At 47.6% G+C, this 20,989-nt stretch overlaps 1 protein-coding gene across 1 annotated transcript in view; it reads right to left on the minus strand.

The window, feature by feature from the left end:
- Positions 1-15,853: 15,853 nt before the first annotated feature.
- Positions 15,854-20,989, minus strand: part of LOC144486226 (interferon-induced protein with tetratricopeptide repeats 5-like) — a 50,205-nt gene continuing 45,069 nt past the window's right edge. Inside the window, exon 2 of the mRNA XM_078204299.1 lies at positions 15,854-18,647. Coding sequence (XP_078060425.1) covers positions 17,165-18,647 — 1,483 coding nt within the window. The 3' untranslated portion in view covers positions 15,854-17,164. The remainder of the gene's footprint in view (positions 18,648-20,989) is intronic.

Below are 20,989 nucleotides of genomic sequence, written 5' to 3' on the forward strand. Positions count from 1 at the left end.
CAATTCTCACCTCCTCACTACCTCACAATTCTCACCCCCTCACTCCCTGACAATTCTCACCCCCTCACTCCCTGACACTTCTCACCCCCCTCACTCCCAGACAACTCTCACCCCCCTCACTACCTCACAATTCTCACCACCTCATTCCCGGACAATTCTTACCACCCTCACTCCTGGACAAATCTCACCCCCTCACCCCTAGACAATTCTCACCCCCCTCACTCCCGGTCAATTCTCACCCCGCCTCACTCCTGGACAATTCTCACCCCCTCACTCCCGGACAATTCTCACCCCCTCACTTCCTGACAATAGGCACCATTCTTCAATCAAGCAATTCTCTTATCCACCTCTTCACTGCTTGACTCTCTTAGCATTGTTAGGAGGGGGTGAACATTGTTGGGGGAAGAGGGAACATTGACAATGGGAGATGAACATTGCCAGGAGGGGGGTGAATGTTGTTGGGGGAGGGGGTGAACATTGTTGGAAGGAGATGACCAATGACAGGGAATGAGATTAAAATTGTTATGGGGTGAATATTTTTATTAGGGGATTGAATATTGTTGTGAATTTATTGTTCCACAGGAGCAGGCTGAGGGTAAGAGAGATTGTGTCTGCATTTAATTAATTTATTTATTTTTCAGTTACATTTGGCTTAAAAATCGGAGGGTTTTTTCAAAACAGGAAGTAGGCCCAGGAGCAGCCTGGGGAAGGTTTAAAAAGGGCTAATTTAAAAAGGAGGTTTTTTTCAAAACAGGAAGAGGGCCCAGGAGCAGCCTGGGGAGGTTTTTTTGGAAGATTTAAAAGCAGGCCTCACTTTTGAGCGGGCAGCGTCTGGAGCGAGCAGCGGAGTGAGCAGGGAGCAGAGTGTGAGCTGTAAGGGCTTTGGCTCACAGGGCTTCGGCGAAGGCGAGGAAGGTTGTTTGTTTTTCTTCTGTTACACCCCCTTTTTTTGTTTTATCTCCCAAAAACTAAAAAGGACATGGCTGGTATGAGTGGGAGGCCAGTATACTACATTCGGTGTGGGATGTGGGAGTTCCTGGAGACAACTTGCCTCCCGGAAATCCAAATCTGTGCCAGATGCGTGGAACTGCAACTCCTGAAGGATCGTGTAAGGGAGCTGGAGCTGAGGCTCGATGAACTCAGTTTAGTTAGGGAAAATGAGAGATTAATAGATAAAAGTTATAGTCAGGTAGTGACACCAGGGTCTCGGAAGGAAGACACGTGGGTCACAGTTAGGAGGGGTAATAGTCAGAAGGGTGATGTGCCAGAAAGTACCCCAGTGGCAGTCTCCCATAAAAGAAAGGGATGGGCAACAGATGGGAGAAGGGAAGGGAGTGAGCAGTCTGTGGAGGGATCCCCTGTGGTTGTCCCCCTCCAAAATAGGTATATTGTTTTGGATTCTGTGGAGGGGGATGACCCTCCAGGGGTAAGCCACGAGGACCAGATCACTTCCACGGAGACAGGCTCAGGGGTCCGGAAGGGAAAGAAGGGGTTTAGGAGAGCGATAGTTGTGGGGGACGCAATGGTTAGAGGCACGGACAGGCGGTTCTGTGGGAGTGAACGAGAATCCAGGATGGTAGTCTGCCTCCCTGGTGCCGGGGTACTGGATGTCTCCGAGAGGGTAGGAAGCATATTTAAAAAGGAAGGTAGTCAAACGGATGTGATTATACACATTGGTGAAAATGATGTAGGTAGGAAGAGCAGGGGGGTCATACGAGAGAAATTCAGGGAGTTGGGTGCTAAGCTAAAAAGTAAGGCCTCCAGGGTAGCAATCTCTGGACTGCTCCCGGTGTCTAGTGCAAGTGAGGCTCGGAACAGGGAGATTCTACAGTTGAACGCGTGGCTAAAGGACTGGTGCAAGAGGGAGGGTTTTAAATTCATAGATAACTGGGAAATCTTCAAGCCAGGATGGCAACTGTACAGAAAGGATGGGTTACACCTTAACTGGAAGGGAGCAAATATCCTAGCTGGGAGTTTTGCTAGAGTGTTTCGGCAGGATTTAAACTAGTGTGGCAGGGGGGTGGGGAACAAAACAGTAGGTCTGTAAATACTGAGGCTGGGGTTGAGCTGGGGGCCAGGGCAAGGCTAGCTAAGAAGAGGAGCACTCTGGAGGAGGATGACCTGAGTGGGCCTGGAGGTCTGGAGTGCATCTGCTTCAATGCGAGGAGCGTAACGGGTAAAACAGACGAACTTAGGGCCTTAATGCTTATGCGGAATTTGGATGTGGTTGCGGTGACGGAAACTTGGTTAAAAGAAGGACAGGACTGGCAGCTGAATATTCTGGGGTATAAGTGTTTTAGGCGAGACAGAGGAGGGGCTAAAAAAGGTGGGGGAATAGCGATATTAGTAAGGAGCATATTACCGTGGTGCAGAGGGTAGACAACTTAGAGGGGTCATGTACTGAGTCACTGTGGGTGTGATGCGCGATATAACTCTCGAGGCTAGAGATGCTCAAGGAAATAAAGGCTTTTATTGACTACTACAATAAAGCTACCATATATAATACACGATCCCAGACTGAAAGGTCCCAGACAGAGCAGTGACCTTTATACCTCTCCCAGGAGGCGGAGCCCGACTGGGATGTACCATAATAACTATATTACAGGTAGAACAGCCCAACCCTAACCCCAACAGTAACATGTAGAACAGCCCAACCCTAACCCCAACAGTAACATATATAAAGACTCATAGTACTGGCCAGACCCTGGCTCAGTACTACCTGGTGGGAACCAATGATGGTTCACCACATTCACCCCTCCTTTGAAGACAAAGGCCGTCGGGGTACAAAAAAAAAGCACAGAACAATTGATCATCAGTCTATAAGTTCAGACGGTCAGGGGGACCGCACCGTCGTTGTGACCTCCTCAACACCGGCGATGACACCGGTGTAGGCACTCGCGGTGGCGTTCCCCCAAGGCGGTGTCCAACGGCTCCTCCAATGTCTCACGGGCCGGTTGACCCCGAGGTGGTGACAATCCGCTGAACTCGGACACACCTTGAAGTGGCGACCATCTCCTGGACTCAGGCAAGCTGTAAACGGGAGTAAAAGGGTTAAGTGATGGTCCCGATGCTGCCCGCGCCGTGTCAGGAGGGGAAACAATAGTTGGGGGGTCTCTAACAGGAGGTATGGGAGTGACAGGGGTTTCCAAGCCCCCTGCTGGCGCCAGGTCTCGAATCGATACCGTGTCCTCTCGCCCGTCAGGGTATGCCACATATGCATACTGAGGGTTGGCGTGGAGGAGATGGACCTGTTCAACCAAAGGGTCGGACTTGCGGGTCCTAACATGTCGCCGCAGGAGGACAGGTCCTGAGTACGTCAACCAAGACGGTAATGAGGCCCCAGAGGAAGACTTCCGAGGGAATGAAAACAGTCTCTCATGGGGAGTAGTGTTGGTTGCCATACACAGGAGTGAGCGTATGGAGTGGAGCGCATCAGGGAGCACCTCTTGCCAACGGGAGACTGGAAGGCCTTTTGACTTCAACGGCCAGTAAGACAGCCTTCCAGACTGTAGCATTCTCACGTTCCACCTGTCCATTACCCCTAGGGTTGTAGCTCGTGGTTCTACTGGAGGCAACCCCGTATGAGAGCAGGTATTGCCTCAAGTCATCGCTCATGAACGACGAGCCCCTATCGCTGTGGATGTAACAGGGGTAACTGAACAGGGTGAAAAGATCACGAAATGCCTTGATAACCGTGGCAGCGGTCGTATCAGAACAGGGAATGACAAAAGGGAATCGTGAGTACTCATCAACCACATTGAGGAAGTACACATTCCGATCTGTCGAGGGAAGGGGGCCCTTAAAATCCACACTCAGTCTTTCGAAGGGACGAGTGGCCTTAACGAGTTGTGCCCTGTCAGGTCGGTAAAAGTGCGGTTTGCATTCCGCGCATACCCGGCAGCTTCTAGTTATGGACCTGACATCCTCCACCGAGTAGGGTAGATTCCGGGCTTTTATGAAGTGGTAGGGCCGAGTGACCCCTGGATGGCAGAGGTCATTGTGGAGAGCCTGCAATCGATTCTCCTGCATACTGGCGCATGTTCCACGCGACAGGGCATCCGAGGGCTCGTTGAGTTTCCCTGGACGATACATGATGTCGTAATTATAGGTGGAGAGTTCGATTCTCCACCTCAAGATCTTATCGTTCTTGATCTTGCCCCGTAACGTGTTATTGAACATGAACGCCACGGACCGCTGGTCCGTGAGCAGGGAGAACCGTTTTCCCGCCAAGTAATGGCGCCAATGCCGGACAGCCTCCACAATGGCCTGGGCCTCCTTTTCCACCGCTGAATGTCGAATTTCGGGGCCTTGGAGGGTGCGAGAGAAAAAGGCGACGGGCCTGCCCGCCTGGTTAAGTGTGGCGGCCAGGGCGAAATCAGATGCATCGCTCTCCACCTGGAAGGGGATGGACTCATCGATAGCATGCATCGTGGCTTTCGCGATGTCGGCTTTTAGTTTTTCAAAGGCCAAACGAGCCTCTGGTGCGAGGGGAAAAGAGGGAGACTTGATGATCGGACGGGCTTTGTCCGCGTAATTGGGAACCCACTGTGCGTAGTAAGAGAAGAAGCCTAAGCATCTTCTCAGTGCTTTTACGCTAGTGGGCAGGGGAAGTTCGAGGAGGGGACGCATATGGTCTGGATCAGGGCCAATGACCCCGTTTTCCACCACGTATCCGAGGATAGCTAGGCGGCACGTGCGAAATGCAGTGCGTAGGAATCTAAGAAGGTTGGTATCGTGGTCCTGCTGGTCATGGCCGCAGATGGTGACGTTATCCAGGTACGGGAAGGTAGCCCGCAGTCCGTCATGGTCCACCATTCGGTCCATAGCACGCTGGAAGACCGAGACCCCATTGGTGACACCAAAAGGAACCCTTAGAAAATGGTACCAGCGACCATCCGCCTCAAAAGCCGTGTATTGTCGGTCCTCTGGGCGAATGGGGAGCTGGTGGTAGGCAGACTTTAGGTCGATGGTGGAGAACACCCGGTACTGCGCAATCTGGTTGACCATGTCAGTGAAGTAGGCAATTTTCCAAAAGCCATATTGGCACCATTCATAACGTGCCTACAATGCAGAGGGGAACACCGGATGGATATTCGTTCAAACCCCCTCTGCACAGCTGAGAGACCTTTAAATTTCAAAGCCAACGAAAGATCCTTATTCTGCCCAGCAACAGCGCGAAGCTGCATTTTAAACCGGCCTTTGGCCAAGGAAGGTCGGGATATCTGCGAGTCAAGACCGAGAGTGGGCTATATTGCATAACCAGACTATCAATAAAATATTACAGGAATAAAATGGCCAAGGCAGGCAAAGAAACTTAACAAACTAGGGTAAAAGGAATAAAAGATTAGATTAAATCTCCCTACACACAGCAGGACAAAATGACATTAACACCTAATCTCGCAAGCAGGGAACACAGACACAAAACAATGAGGTCAATTCAGATAAGGGGACACATAGAGGGGATAATGGGAAACACATTAAAACACCGGGGCAAGAACAGGTAGTCCCATTAACACAAACACACACCATACAAATGCAAATTGACAAGCCTCCCAGAGACCTTCCTGACCCGACAGACCACTTTATACATATTGTAAAAATGCATAATCAAATGTTCCCGCTCGAATTTGGATCCCTATAAAGATCCAGAGCTGATGTGAAAGGATTGAGATCAACGTGGCCAAGCCACTGTTTCGGAGCTGGTTACGTTGGTTCTCCCTGGGTTCCCAGTAATTGTACAATAAAGAAAAACACTTTGAACGTTGCCTTGCGACTCGACCTCTTGAATGCACTGGTACAAGGGATTTTTCCCTACAACATCAGAAATGCGCGGGAGGGGATACGCATCCAGCTGCGTGTATCTGTTAATAGTCTGACTATAGTCAATGACCATCCGGGGTTTGTTCCCACTCTTGACCACCATGACCTGCGCTCTCCAAGGACTAGCGCTAGGTTGTATGATCCCTTCCTTGAGGAGCCGCTGAACCTCAGATCGAATGAAGATCCGATCCTCAGCGCTGTAACGCCTACTCTTAGTCGCGGTGGGCTTGCAGCCTGGCACGAGATTCTGGAATAAGGAGGGTGTGGTAATCTTAAGCGTCGAGAGGCGACAGGTGGAGCGCGTTGGGCAATTTGGAGGCTGCTGTTCTCCCACTGAAAGCGGAGGGAGTGGCCCACCGTACTGTAGGGTTACACTCTTCAAGTGGACCATGAAATTTAGTCCGAGGAGTATTGGTGCGCAAAGGTGCGGTAACACCAGGAGCTTGAAGCTCTTGTAAACCGTGCCCTGCACCGTTAGATTTACCACGCAACTCCCTAGCACGGTGACAGACCGGGACCTTGACGCCATTGAAATTGTCTGCTTGACAGGCTGGATCTGGAGGCCACACCGCTTCACGGCGTCTGGGTGAATAAAGCTCTCCGTGCTCCCGCTGTCAAACAGACAATACATCGTGCGTTTGTTTACCTGTATGTCCATCATGGACTTGTCGAATCTGTGAGGCTTTGCCTGGTCCAGGATGATCGACGCCACCGTTGGTTCATGAGCGCCACTGCAGGCAGCTGAGATGGATGATGGCGACCCCTGCTGGTCATTCGCGGTCGGTGCCGAACAAAATGGCTGCTCCCATAGGTCGCACGTGGGCGATGGCGCCAAAATCAGCGACCGCTGGTGGTCGCGCGTCTCTTGCGACTCCGTCGTCTGGAATGGCGACGTCCTGGCCTCGCACGTGGAAGAAACCCTTGACGATGCCGATGTCGAGGAAACCGGCTCCGGGGAGTCACACGCCGCACTGCTGTTCCTGGATGTAAGTTTGGATCGACATACCTTCGAATAATGCCCCTTCTTGCCGCAGGCGGAGCACAACACCGCTTTAGCGGGACATCGCTGCCGAGTGTGCTTCACTCCCCCACAGAAGTAACACCGCGGACCGCTTGGAACTGCTGCCATCGTCAGGCCCGAGGGTGGGCACGCCATCATGCAGCTTTTCGGTCCCGCCGGATGAAGTGGGGTCTGTGGTTGCCCCTGCCACGCTGTCTCCACATGGTCGTCGGGATACATCGCCAGGCTTTTGGAGGCCGTTTCTAGCGTATCCGCTCGCTCTATAGACTTAGTGAGATCGAGATTACCTTGCTCCAACAGCCGAAGTCGGATATAAGATGATCCGATTCCCGCCACAAACGCATCTCGAGCGAGGTCGTTCATGTTCTGGTCTGCCGACACTGCTTTGCAGTTACAGCCCCTGGCTAGCTGTAGGAGCTCGCACGCATACTGTTCCGTTGTTTCGCCGGGCTGCCGTCGTCGAGTGGCTAAGAGATATCGAGCATGTATCTCGTTTGGCGGTTTAATGAATCGCTTCTTAAGAAGCTCGAGGGCCCCTTTGTAGTCGGTGGCCGCACGGATCGCTAAATATACAGCGTCGCTTACCCTCGCGTGGAGGACCCGGAGTCTGTCGTCGTCTGTGGTGACCGCTGCGGTGGCTTCGAGGTAATCCTGAAAACATTTCAACCAGTGGTCGAAGGTGTTGGAGGCACCCGCCGCACGTGGGTCCAGCGTAAGACGTTCGGGTTTAAGCATTTGCTCAATGCTCTCTGTATCGCTTTCTTTTTTTTTTCAACGACGAGAGTTCAATTAGTAGTCAATAAAATTGATGCGCGATAGAACTCACGAGGCTAGAGATGCTCGAGGAAATAAAGGCTTTTATTGACTACTACAATAGAGCTACCATATATAATGCACGATCCCAGACTGAAGGGTCCCAGACAGAGCAGTGACCTTTATACCTCTCCCAGGAGGCGGAGCCCGACTGGGATGTACCATAATAACTATATTACAGGTAGAACAGCCCAACCCTAACCCCAACAGTAACATGTAGAACAGCCCAACCCTAACCCCAACAGCAACATATATACAGACTCATAGTCCTGGCCAGACCCTGGCTCAGTATATATGGTAGCTCTATTACATCGGTATTCACGAAGGAGAGGGGCGTGTTAACCGGGAGTGTCTCGGTGTTGACCCGTTAGAGAAAATCTCCATTACAAAAGAGGAAGTGTTAGGTTTTTTAGGGAACATTAAAACTGACAAAGCCCCAGGGCCTGATGGCATCTATCCTCGACTGCTCAGGGAGACGAGAGGTGAAATTGCTGGGCCTCTGACGGAAATCTTTGTCGCTTCTTTGGACACAGGTGAGGTCCCTGAGGATTGGAGGACAGCGAATGTGGTCCCGTTGTTTAAGAAGGGTAGCAGGGATAACCCTGGAAATTATAGGTCGGTGAGCTTGACGTCCGTGGTAGGGAAGTTGTTGGAGAGGATTCTTAGAGACAGGATGTATGTGCATTTAGAACGGAACAATCTCATTAGTGACAGACAGCATGGTTTTGTAAGAGGGAGGTCGTGCCTTACAAATTTGGTGGAGTTTTTTGAGGAAGTGACAAAAACGGTTGATGAAGGAAGGGCCGTGGATGTCGTCTATATGGATTTCAGTAAGGCCTTTGACAAAGTCCCACATGGCAGGTTGGTTAAGAAGGTTAAGGCTCATGGGATACAAGGAGAAGTGGCTAGATGGGTGGAGAACTGGCTTGGCCATAGGAGACAGAGGGTAGTGGTCGAAGGGTCTTTTTCCGGCTGGAGGTCTGTGACCAGTGGTGTTCCGCAGGGCTCTGTACTAGGACCTCTGCTATTTGTGATATATATAAATGATTTGGAAGAAGGTGTAACTGGTGTAATCAGCAAGTTTGCGGATGACATGAAGATGGCTGGAATTGCGGATAGCGAAGAGCATTGTCGGGCAATACAGCAGGATATAGATAGGCTGGAAAATTGGGCGGAGAGGTGGCAGATGGAGTTTAATCCGGATAAATGCGAAGTGATGCATTTTGGAAGAAATAATGTAGGGAGGAGTTATACAATAAATGGCAGAGTCATCAGGAGTATAGAAACACAGAGGGACCTAGGTGTGCAAGTCCACAAATCCTTGAAGGTGGCAACACAGGTGGAGAAGGTGGTGAAGAAGGCATATGGTATGCTTGCCTTTATAGGACGGGGTATAGAGTATAAAAGCTGGAGTCTGATGATGCAGCTGTATAGAACGCTGGTTAGGCCACATTTGGAGTACTGCGTCCAGTTCTGGTCGCCGCACTACCAGAAGGACGTGGAGGCATTGGAGAGAGTGCAGAGAAGATTTACCAGGATGTTGCCTGGTATGGAGGGTCTTAGCTATGAGGAGAGATTGGGTAGACTGGGGTTGTTCTCCTTGGAAAGACGGAGAATGAGGGGAGATCTAATAGAGGTATACAAGATTATGAAGGGTATAGATAGGGTGAACAGTGGGAAGCTTTTTCCCAGGTCGGAGGTGACGTTCACGAGGGGTCACGGGCTCAAGGTGAGAGGGGCGAAGTATAACTCAGACATCAGAGGGACGTTTTTTACACAGGGGGTGGTGGGGGCCTGGAACGCGCTGCCAAGTAGGGTGGTGGAGGCAGGCACGCTGACATCGTTTAAGACTTACCTGGATAGTCACATGAGCAGCCTGGGAATGGAGGGATACAAACGATTGGTCTAGTTGGACCAAGGAGCGGCACAGGCTTGGAGGGCCGAAGGGCCTGTTTCCTGTGCTGTACTGTTCTTTGTTCTCTTTGTTCTTTGTTCAGTACTCCCTGGTGGGAACCAACGATGGTTCACCACAGGGTGGAACTCAGAAACAGGAAGGGTGCAGTCACTATGCTGGGGGTGTACTACAGACCACGCAACAGCCCACAGGAAGTGGAGGAAAGGATATGTCAGGAGATTCTGGATAGGTGCAGAAAAAATAGGGTTGTTGTAGTGGGGGACTTTAATTTCCCTGGCACAGACTGGAAAGTGCTTAGAGCTGGAGGTCCGGACGGGGAGGAATTTGTAAAATGCGTACTGGAAGGTTCTTTGGAACAGTATGTAGATAGCCCGACTAGAGAGGGGGCTATACTGGACCTAGTTCTGGGAAATGAGCCCGGTCAGGTCGTCAAAGTTTCGGTAGGGGAACATGTGGCAAATAGTGACCACAACTCTGTTAACTTTAGGATAGTAATGGACAAGGATGAGTGCTGTCCTACGGGCAGGGTGCTAAATTGGGGGAAGGCTAACTATAGCCGGATTAGGCAGAAATTGGTGGATGTTGATTGGGAGAGGATGTTCGAGGGTAAGTCCGCGTCTGGCATGTGGGAGTCTTTTAAGGAACTATTGATAAGGCTGCAGGAGAGGCATGTGCCTGTAAAAAGGAAAGATAGGAAAGGTAGGATTCGAGATCCGTGGATAACCAGGGAAATTGAGGACCTGATTAAAATGAAAAGGGAGGCGTACGTTAAGTCCAGGCAACAGAAAACAGATGGAGCTCTGGAGGAATACAGAGAGAGTAGGAAAGAACTCAAACGGGGAGTTAGAAGGGCAAAAAGAGGTCACGAGATGTTCTTGGCAGGCAGGATTAAGGAGAATCCTAAGGCATTCTATTCATACGTTAGGAACAAAAGAGTTGTCAGGGAGAAAATCGGACCTCTCAGGGACAAAGGAGGGGAATTATGCTTAGAACCCAAGGGAATAGGGGAGATCCTAAATGAATACTTTGCATCGGTATTCACGAAGGAGAGGGGCGTGTTAACCGGGAGTGTCTCGGAGGGAGGTGTTGACCCGTTAGAGAAAATCTCCATTACAAGACAGGAAGTGTTAGGTTTTTTAGGGAACATTAAAACTGACAAAGCCCCAGGGCCTGATGGCATCTATCCTCGACTGCTCAGGGAGACGAGAGGTGAAATTGCTGGGCCTCTGACGGAAATCTTTGTTGCTTCTTTGGACACGGGTGAGGTCCCTGAGGATTGGAGGATAGCGAATGTGGTCCCGTTGTTTAAGAAGGGTAGCAGGGATAACCCAGGAAATTATAGGCTGGTGAGCTTGACATCCGTGGTAGGGAAGTTGTTGGAGAGGATTCTTAGAGACAGGATGTATGTGCATTTAGAACGGAACAATCTCATTAGTGACAGACAGCATGGTTTTGTAAGAGGGAGGTCGTGCCTTACAAATTTGGTGGAGTTTTTTGAGGAAGTGACAAAAACGGTTGATGAAGGAAGGGCTGTGGATGTCGTCTATATGGATTTCAGTAAGGCATTTGACAAAGTCCCACATGGCAGGTTGGTTAAGAAGGTTAAGGCTCATGGGATACAAGGAGAAGTGGCTAGATGGGTGGAGAACTGGCTTGGCCATAGGAGACAGAGTGTAGTGGTCGAAGGGTCTTTTTCCGGCTGGAGGTCTGTGACCAGTGGTGTTCTCCAGGGCTCTGTACTGGGACCTCTGCTATTTATGATATATATAAATGATTTGGAAGAAGGTGTAACTGGTGTAATCAGCAAGTTTGCAGATGACACGAAGATGGCTGGACTTGCGGATAGCGAAGAGCATTGTCGGGCAATACAGCAGGATATAGATAGGCTGGAAAATTGGGCGGAGAGGTGGCAGATGGAGTTTAATCCGGATAAATGCGAAGTGATGCATTTTGGAAGAAATAATGTAGGGAGGAGTTATACAATAAATGGCAGAGTCATCAGGAGTATAGAAACACAGAGGGACCTAGGTGTGCAAGTCCACAAATCCTTGAAGGTGGCAACACAGGTGGAGAAGGTGGTGAAGAAGGCATATGGTATGCTTGCCTTTATAGGACGGGGGATAGAGTATAAAAGCTGGAGTCTGATGATGCAGCTGTATAGAACGCTGGTTAGGCCACATTTGGAGTACTGTGTCCAGTTCTGGTCGCCGCACTACCAGAAGGACGTGGAGGCCTTGGAGAGAGTGCAGAGAAGGTTTACCAGGATGTTGCCTGGTATGGAGGGTCTTAGCTATGAGGAGAGATTGGGTAAACTGGGGTTGTTCTCCCTGGAAAGACGGAGAATGAGGGGAGATCTAATAGAGGTGTACAAGATTATGAAGGGGATAGATAGGGTGAACGGTGGGAAGCTTTTTCCCAGGTCAGAAGTGACGTTCACGAGGGGTCACGGGCTCAAGGTGAGAGGGGCGAAGTATAACTCAGATATTAGAGGGATGTTTTTTACACAGAGGGTGGTGGGGGCCTGGAATGCGCTGCCAAGTAGGGTGGTGGAGGCAGGCACGCTGACATCGTTTAAGACTTAACTGGATAGTCACATGAGCAGCCTGGGAATGGAGGGATACAAACGATTGGTCTAGTTGGACCAAGGAGCGGCACAGGATTGGAGGGCCGAAGGGCCTGTTTCCTCTGCTGTACTGTTCTTTGTTCTTTGTTCTTTATGGACCGCCCAGCGGCAACAGGTCTTTAGTTGAGAAAGGTGGCATGTGTCGGTGCAGGCTTGGTGGGCTGAAGAGACTGTTCCTGTGCTGTACTGTTCTTTGTTCTAAGAGCATGCACAATGAATGGTAGGATGCTAGGAAGTAGAGAGGACCAGAGGCACCTTGGGCTGCATGTCCAATGATCCCTGTAGGCAGCGGGACAGAGAGATAAGGTGGTTAAGAAGGCCTATTGGATATTTGCCTTTATTAACCAAGCCATAGAATATAAGCTCAGGGAAGTTACGATGGAGCTGTATAAAACACTCGTTAGGTCACAGCTAGAGTACTGACTGCGGTTTTGGTCATCACACTATAGGAAGGATGTAATTGGACTAAAAAGGGTGCAGAGGAGATTCACCAGGGTGTTGCCTGGGCTGGAGTGTTTCAGCTATGAAGAGAGACTGGTTAGGCTGGGATTGTTTTCCTCAGAGCAGAGAATGTTGAGGGGGGACCTGATCGATTGTACAAAATTATAGGGACATAAATAGGATAGATGGGAAGAAACTTTTCCCCTTACTAGAGGGGTCAATAACCAGGGGGCATAGATTTAATGTAAGGGGCAGGAGAATTAGAGGGGATTTGGGGAAAATCCTTTGCACCCAGAGGGGAGTGGGAATCTGGAACTCACTGTCTGAAAGGGCGGTAGAGGTGAGAACCAGCACAACATTTAAGAAGTATTTATATGAGCACTTGAAATGCCGTAACATACAGGGCTATAGGCCAAGTGTTGGAAAATATGATTAGGATATATCGGTGCTTGATGGCTGGCATAGACATGATGGGCTGAAGGGCCTCTTTCTAATATCTCTGTGACTAGTGTGTATCAGGAATAAGATGCTCATTTGACGGGAAGAATCTCAGTGAATAAAGCAAGAAGATCTTAGTTAAGGATCTCTCCGAAAAACCCACATTCATCCCAGATTGACCTGATGGTTAATTGTATGATTTATTTATGAAATCATTTAGTTAAGGTTCTCAATAAATGTACTGGATCTAATATGAGGTTGTATTAATCAAAATTCTTGATATCTGAACTTAACAAAGAGGCAAAATCACCTACAAGAGTAAAGGTCAGCATTAACAGAAGCCCCCGAGTGCAGAGCAATTTTATTCCCCATCTCCGAATGATTTCTTCAAACAGACCATAATCACTAAGAATAGACAACACCATCTCCTCCACAATCATTGGTATCCTGCAAGGCTGTGTCCTCAGCCCCCTACTATACTCCTTATACACCTATGACTGTGTGGTCAAATTCCCCTCCAACTCCATTTTCAAGTTTGCTGACGACACCACCGTCGTGGGTCAGATCTCAAGTAATGATGAGACGGAGTACAGGATTGAGATAGAGAATCTGGTGAACTGGTGTGACGACAATAATCTCTTCCTCAATGTCAACAAAACGAAGGAGATAGTCATTGACTTTAGGAAGCGTAAAGGAGAACATGCCCCTGTCTACATCAATGGGGGCGAAGTGGAAATGGCCGAGAGCTTCAAGTTTCTCGGTGTCTGGATCACCAACAATCTGTCCTGGCTGCAGAATGCTCCGGAGCTGCTCAGTGATGTCCATGACCTTTGCACTTTTCAAAGTCCTGACTCTCGCTGGAACTCTCGTTCTTATTTTTTAAATTCCCAACTCTCTCCAAAATTCTTACTCTGTGCTCACACCAGCTTTTTATTTCAAAGAACTGATTTTCTTTCGAACTCTCACTCTGTCCTCACGCCAGGGTATTTCTAATCGCTGTTTATTGTCTTCTTGTATTAATTACTAATTAACTATTAATGTGTTGCCACTACAAGCTGGAGTGGTTTGGATACAGTTGACTTGGCTCTGTCTTCTTAAGCTCTTGTTGCTGCCAGGTCTTTAAAAAGAAATCTTTGCAGGTGTTGTATTTTGCGGTAACTGTATCAATACAGGGTACAGAGTGTTTATTGTACTGTCCTACACTGCAGTGCAGTTGGAACTTGGTTAGGCCTCTGCTTCTGTTTGTGAAAAGGCAAAAGGATACTGTATAAAATGAAAGCTCACAATATACGGGGTAACATATTGGCAGGGATAAAAGATTGAACTGGCTGGCAGAAAACAGAGTGTGCAGAAATGGGTCTTTGTTCGATTGTCAGGATGTGATGCGTGGAGTCCCACAGGGCTCTGTGCTGGGGCCTCAGCATTTTATGATTTATGACAAGGAGGGAGATGGTATCGTAGCTAAATTTGCATTTGACGCAAAGATGGTCAGAAAATATGTTGTGAAGTAGACATAAGGAGGTTGCAGACAGATACAGATAGCTTGTGTGAGTGAGCAAGGCTCAGTTGTTCAGTTTGGCTGGAAGAATGAAAAAGCAGAGTATTATTTAATTGGAGAATGGCCGCAGAGTTCCAAGGTGCAGAGGGATCCAGGTGTTTTAGTGCATGAATCACAAAATCCAGGTGTTCTAGTACATGGCTCACAGTAAGTTAGTCTGCAGGTACAGCAAGTAATTAAGATGGCTAATGAAATGTTATTCTTTATTATGAGACAAATTGAACATGAAAGTATGAATGGGGTGGGGGATTGGTCCTTGGGCAGTGCCAGCCTGGCACTGACCACTGGGCCAGAGTGGGGTCTGAGGTGGTGGGGCCTACTTGGGGGAGGGGGCAATTGGTGGTGGTGAGGGGGGAGGGAGTCACTGTGCACTCTGCATTATGGATAGGTGGGGGAGGGAGGGGGGCGATCGGAGCTGGCCATGGTTGGGGGGGGGTGGGGGTTGGTGGGTGCGGGGGGTGTCAGGGAGGCCAGCAATCAGGGACACGGGGGTATGGTCAGGGAAGCCAGCGATCTGGGGTGGTGGGGGGCGGGGGGGCCGGTAGTCGGGGAAGTCGACGATCGGGGTGGGGGGGTGGGGTTGAGGTCAGGGATAACATTGGGAGGTCAGCAATCGGGAGGCTGGTGATGGGAGAGGGAGCCATCCCGACTGAGAGATGAGTGCATTCTCAGTGGCCCACTCAACGCGCTGATTCCGGCCCCTCGGGAGGGATTAGGTCCCGTTACCGCCTGAGTCCCTCGGCGGACTCTGTAACGCACAGAGTGCTGTAAATTCACTCAACTAAGTACACCCCAAAAAATTGGCAGGAAAATCTCCCTTTTTCCTGCCCATTGGGCAGATTGTTTTTTTCTGGGAAATTCGCCACCATTAGAACAGAAGTTAAATCCAGACTCGTGTTTCTCACCCAGTGATGAATGTGATTTGACTCCCATTTCAGAACACTGATACTTATGCTTTAATTTGCATCATATGAAGATCAGATGAAAAAAATGTGTTGCATTTCCATGGCGCCTTTCACAATGCTCGAGATCTTCCAATGCACCTTCCCGGCAATAAATCCCTTTTAAAGTGTAGTTGCTACTGTAATATGGGAAATGCAGCACTCAATTTGCACACAACAAAGTCCCAAATATCCTTGAAAGATTCAGAGAAAGTCACGGACCACTTTCCTTACCAGAATGAAATGTTGTTCATGAAAAAATTTGCAGCACAAACAAAATCTTAGCCACAATTCCATTTTATTGGTTATTTTACCATTCAAACTCATTCGATACAATTACAATTAAAAATCAGTATCTGCAGCTATTGTGTTTTATTCCTTTTAACCCAATTTAACCCATTTTTATATCCTTTAGCCTTCCCCCATTTACTGCTTTCCCCTTCAGTGAGATGGTGACAGTCGGTAGAAAATGGTCTTTCCCGGGTATTGTCCGAGCTGCTCTGTGTTGGCCAGTGAGGGTCTGGGATGGTTTGATGAAGAGTTGGTGAAGCTGACAAGTTACAGGACAGGGAGACTCCCAGTGACAGAGACTGAGATCTGAGTGAACGCTCTAGATGGGAGTCTGATCGTCTGTCAGCAAATCCTCAGAGCAACAGAATCAAGAGTTGCTTTATCTGAAGGGGCTGCACTGACTGTTGGCCCTTTCTCCAGTGTCACATGTGGAAAGCCTTTCACCCAATGGGCAACTTTCCTGAGAAGAGGCAGCAAGTGAGAGATAGGGTGGCAGAGTGGTTTTATTATACCCACTACAGGCTGGATTGGATATTGTTATTACACTGTCATTACCATCAGCAGAGTATAAATAACACAGAATTCACTGAAGCTTAAAATACCAGCGAGAATAATTTCCTATTAAAATCACAAAACAAATGAAGATCCAAACAAAACATACTTTAATCTATATTTGGCCATCAGTTTATATTTATCTCCCAGTTATCTAGGTTACATTAGAATTTGATGGAAGTGATTTTAAACCTACCTACCTGCTGGAAACTGGGTTAAACTGCTCACCCAAAGTGGGTGGGTCCTCATTAACATACACGGACTGGGCTCCGGGCACATCGTTGGGCTCCGATTGCGCTGCCAACTGTGTCCTGATCCCCACACCCAGAATCTACAGAAATCAGCGAGTTTCCAAATCCCCTCACCACTCACCCAAAATCCACCTGGAGTTAAAATCAGGCCCATGTTAGTTTTCTTACTGCTTTCAACAAGTTTATATAATTCATAAAGAATTATTGTGACTGTCCAATAGCATCAACTATCTCGAATTCCCCAAATTCTTAGGTAATATTGTCCTTTTCACATTCAGTAAAAGCTCTGAGGTTGGGGAAACAAATGGTAGGTTTCCCACTCTGGTTAATGTTTCTGTATGAAGCACAGACTTAGAGTAATTACAGTAAGATTATTATTTGAAAATTAAATACATGAACCAGTACTCATTGGAACAAAGGAGCCATTGGAATATAAATGAAAATGTAGCTGACTGAACCTGTTTATAGGTCAGGGCCTTCAGTAACTTTCCAAAATGTGTTTAGTTTTTGTTGGGACAGTCATTGTCATCCTCGATGGAAAGGCGTAATTCACAAAGAGCCCTTCGATATGTTTCATTGTCAGAATCAAACTCCAAAGCCTTTTCAAAGCATTTAATAGCTTCACATCTCTCCCCATCCAGCTGGTGCAGGAACCCATAAACACCAAGGGCCTTGCTTTCTCTCGGATTCCGGCGAAGGTGTCTTGCTGCTATCATCTCCAGGTTTTCTCGACACTTTTTCTGTTCTATTGAGTCATAATTGACTTTCATTCCTTCCAGAAAATGGGCCGTGGCATTTGATTCTGATTTAATGTGATTTAGTTCAAATAACCCAGCCTGTAAACATATTGCCTGTTTATTCTCTGGACGTATATCCTTCAGTGTCAGTAAGTGGTTATAGATCTCTTTTGCTTTGCGATATTCTGCATTTAGTGAACAGATTCCTGCAAAATCCAGGTGTGGTTTAATAGATGTTATTGGTCGGTTTTCTAAAGCTTTTTGAAAATGAAACTTGCACAGTTTGATCAGTTCAGCTCTTTGTTGAAGAGCAGCATTGCGAGGACCTCTGCTGCCTGGAGAATTCATCAGTTCATCCAATTTGATTTTGTAACACTGACCTATTTGATTGTGTAAGAAAGTAGAGTTTGGGGTAATTTCTAATCCTTTCTTCAACAGTTCCACAGCTTTTTCCACATCTCCTTCCTTTCTGTAAAACTTTGCAGCATAACGAAGCACGTATGGAAGATCAGGGGATTTCTGCAACGCTTCCTCAATGAATTTCAATGCTTTCTCCTTCTGATAGAACTGTTGTAGTTTTAGAGCCAGCAGCACCATGGCTACAGTGTGATCTGGATCAAGCTCCAGCACACGTCTCAACTGCTTCATTGCTTCACTGGGCCCATGACTCTCCGGGGTACCAGAAAACCATTCCAGACGAAACAGAACAGTCGCATATCCAACATTCCATTCCGTGTTATCCGGATCTTCCTCCAGAGCCTTTTTAAAACATTCCATTGCATCTTCATAATATTGAGCAGCAGAGCTCAGCAGTGCCCAACCCTTCTCCCCGTACACTTCAGGTATCATTGCTGTATACCGAGAGGCATCAGGAAATTGTTGACAGATCCTCTCCAGTTTGTCGAGGTAGGACTGAGCCTCTGTCAGTTGTCCCATGTGATAATTGACCCAGGCACGGTTTCCATAGGTGACGATGATTCTTTTTTCAAATTCATCTTCATGATTCTCCCTCAGAATCTTTTCAGCTTCCTGTAAGTTTTGAATCGCCTCCTCACAGTTTCCTTGCAGACAGTTTACAAAAGCGAGTTGGTTGTAAGACGTGGCTCGATATTTCACATCAAGCTGTATTGAATCTTCTAATCTTTGCTTCATATCATCCAAGTCAATGTTTTCTTTCTGTGGCGCCCACGTGAAGTGACATTGAAGCCAATCGAGCTTCATTTTCAACAAATCCTTCTCTTGGTCACTGCAAGAGAAACAAATCTTTCATAATCCACTTCAGCAGCAACTGTAACTTGTCCATTTTTCACACTTGATTCTTGGAATTAATTTTAACCCAGGCCATTATGGTTAACCCTAAGTGATGCAGTACAGATGTTTAGCACTGGTATTGTACCACATCAATCGATTTATACACCAGGACGTTGCTAGTGTCTGTCAATATTGAAATTACAAGTGAATCATTATTAATGTAATTTGTGTAATGTATCTACTGCCCCACCCCCATTCAGGACCCACCGCTTGGCACTGCCCCTGGCACATTTACTGGTCTCCACCACTGGAGAGCAGGAGTGATTTTTGCCAGCGTGACGTCTTGCCAGTGAGGTTTGATTTGATTTGATTTAATTTGATTTAATTTGATTTACTATTGTCACATGTATTAGTATACAGTGAAAAGTATTGTTCCTTGCGCGCTGTACAGAAAAAGCATACCATACATAGAACATAGAACATAGAACATTACAGCGCGGTACAGGCCCTTCGGCCCTCAATGTTGCGCCGACCAGTGGAACCAATCTAAAACCCCTCTAATCTATACTATTCCAATATCATCCATATGTTTATCCAATAACCATTTGAATGCTCTTAATGTTGACGAGTCCACCACTGCTGCAGGCAGGGCATTCCACGCCCTTACTACTCTCTGAGTAAAGAACCTACCTCTAACATCTGTCCTATATCTCTCACCCCTCAATTTAAAGCTATGTCCCCTCGTGCTAGCCATCACCATCCGAGGAAAAAGGCTCTCACTATCCACCCTATCTAATCCTCTGATCATCCTGTATTCCTCTATTAAGTCACCTCTTAAACTTCTTCTCTCTAACGAAAACAACCTCAAGCCCCTCAGCCTTTCCTTATATGATTTTCCCACCATACCAGGCAACATCCTGGTAAATCTCCTCTGCACCCTTTCCAACACTTCCACATCTTTCCTATAATGTGGCGACCAGAACTGTACGCAATACTCCAAATGCGGCCGCACCAGAGTTTTGTACAGTTGCAGCATGACCTCCTGGCTCCGAAAGTCAATCCCTCTACCAATAAAAGCTAACACACCGTACGCCTTCTTAACAACCCGATCAACCTGGGTGCCAACTTTCGGGGATCTATGCACATGGACACCCAGATCCCTCTGTTCATCCACACTACCAAGTATCTGAGTATTAGCCCAGTACTCTGTATTCCTGTTACTCGTTCCAAAGTGAATCACCTCACACTTTTCCGCATTAAACTCCATTTGCCACCTCTCAGCCCAGCTCTGCAGCTTATCTATGTCCCTCTGTAACCTGCCACTTCCCTCCGCACTGTCTACAACTCCACCGACTTTAGTGTCATCCGCAAATTTACTAATCCATCCTTCCACGCCCTCATCCAGGTCATTAATAAAAATGACAAACAGCAGTGGCCCCAAAACAGATCCTTGCGGTACACCACTAGTAACTGAACTCCAGGATGAATATTTCCCATCATTTCTTACAGTTAGCCAATTCCTGATCCAAACCACTAAATCACCCTCAATCCCATGTGTCCGTATTTTCTGCAAAAGCTTACCATGGGGAACCTTATCAAACGCTTTGCTGAAATCCATATACACCACATCAACTGCTTTACCCTCATCCACCTCTTTGGTCACCTTCTCAAAGAACTCAATAAGGTTTCTGAGGCACGACCTAGCCTTCACAAAACCGTGCTGACTATCCCTAATCAAATTATTCCTTTCTCGGTGATTATAAATCCTATCTCTTATAATCCTTTCCAATACTTTGCCCACAACAGAAGTAAGGTTCACCGGTCTATAATTACCAGGGTTGTCCCTACTCCCCTTCTTGAACAAGGGGACAACATTTGCTATCCTCCACTCTTTGGAGGCTAAGGTGGACTGGGAGAGCAGACTGGTAGGTAGGACACATGAGGAACAGTGGAGGATTTTTAAGGAGATCCTTTTCAGTACTCAGCAACAATATATTCCGGTGATAAAGAAGGGTTGTAAGAAAAGGGATAACCAGCCGTGGATAACGAAGGAAATTAAGGAGAGTATTAAATTAAAGACCGATGCGTACAGAGTGGCCAAAAATAGTGGAGAATCGGAAGATTGGGAAAACTTTAAGAAACAACAAAGAACGACTAAGAAAGCGATAAAAAAAGGAAAGATAGGTTATGAAGCTAGGCTAGCTCTAAATATAAAAAATGATAGTAAAAGCTTTTACAAAGATAAAAAGGAATAGAGTGGCAAGAGTGAATGTTGGACCCTTGGAGGACGAGAGGGGGGATTTAATAGTGGGAAATGAGGAAATGGCTGAAACTTTA

Source organism: Mustelus asterias, unplaced genomic scaffold, assembly GCF_964213995.1.
Source record: "Mustelus asterias unplaced genomic scaffold, sMusAst1.hap1.1 HAP1_SCAFFOLD_301, whole genome shotgun sequence".
Lineage (NCBI taxonomy): Eukaryota > Metazoa > Chordata > Chondrichthyes > Carcharhiniformes > Triakidae > Mustelus > Mustelus asterias.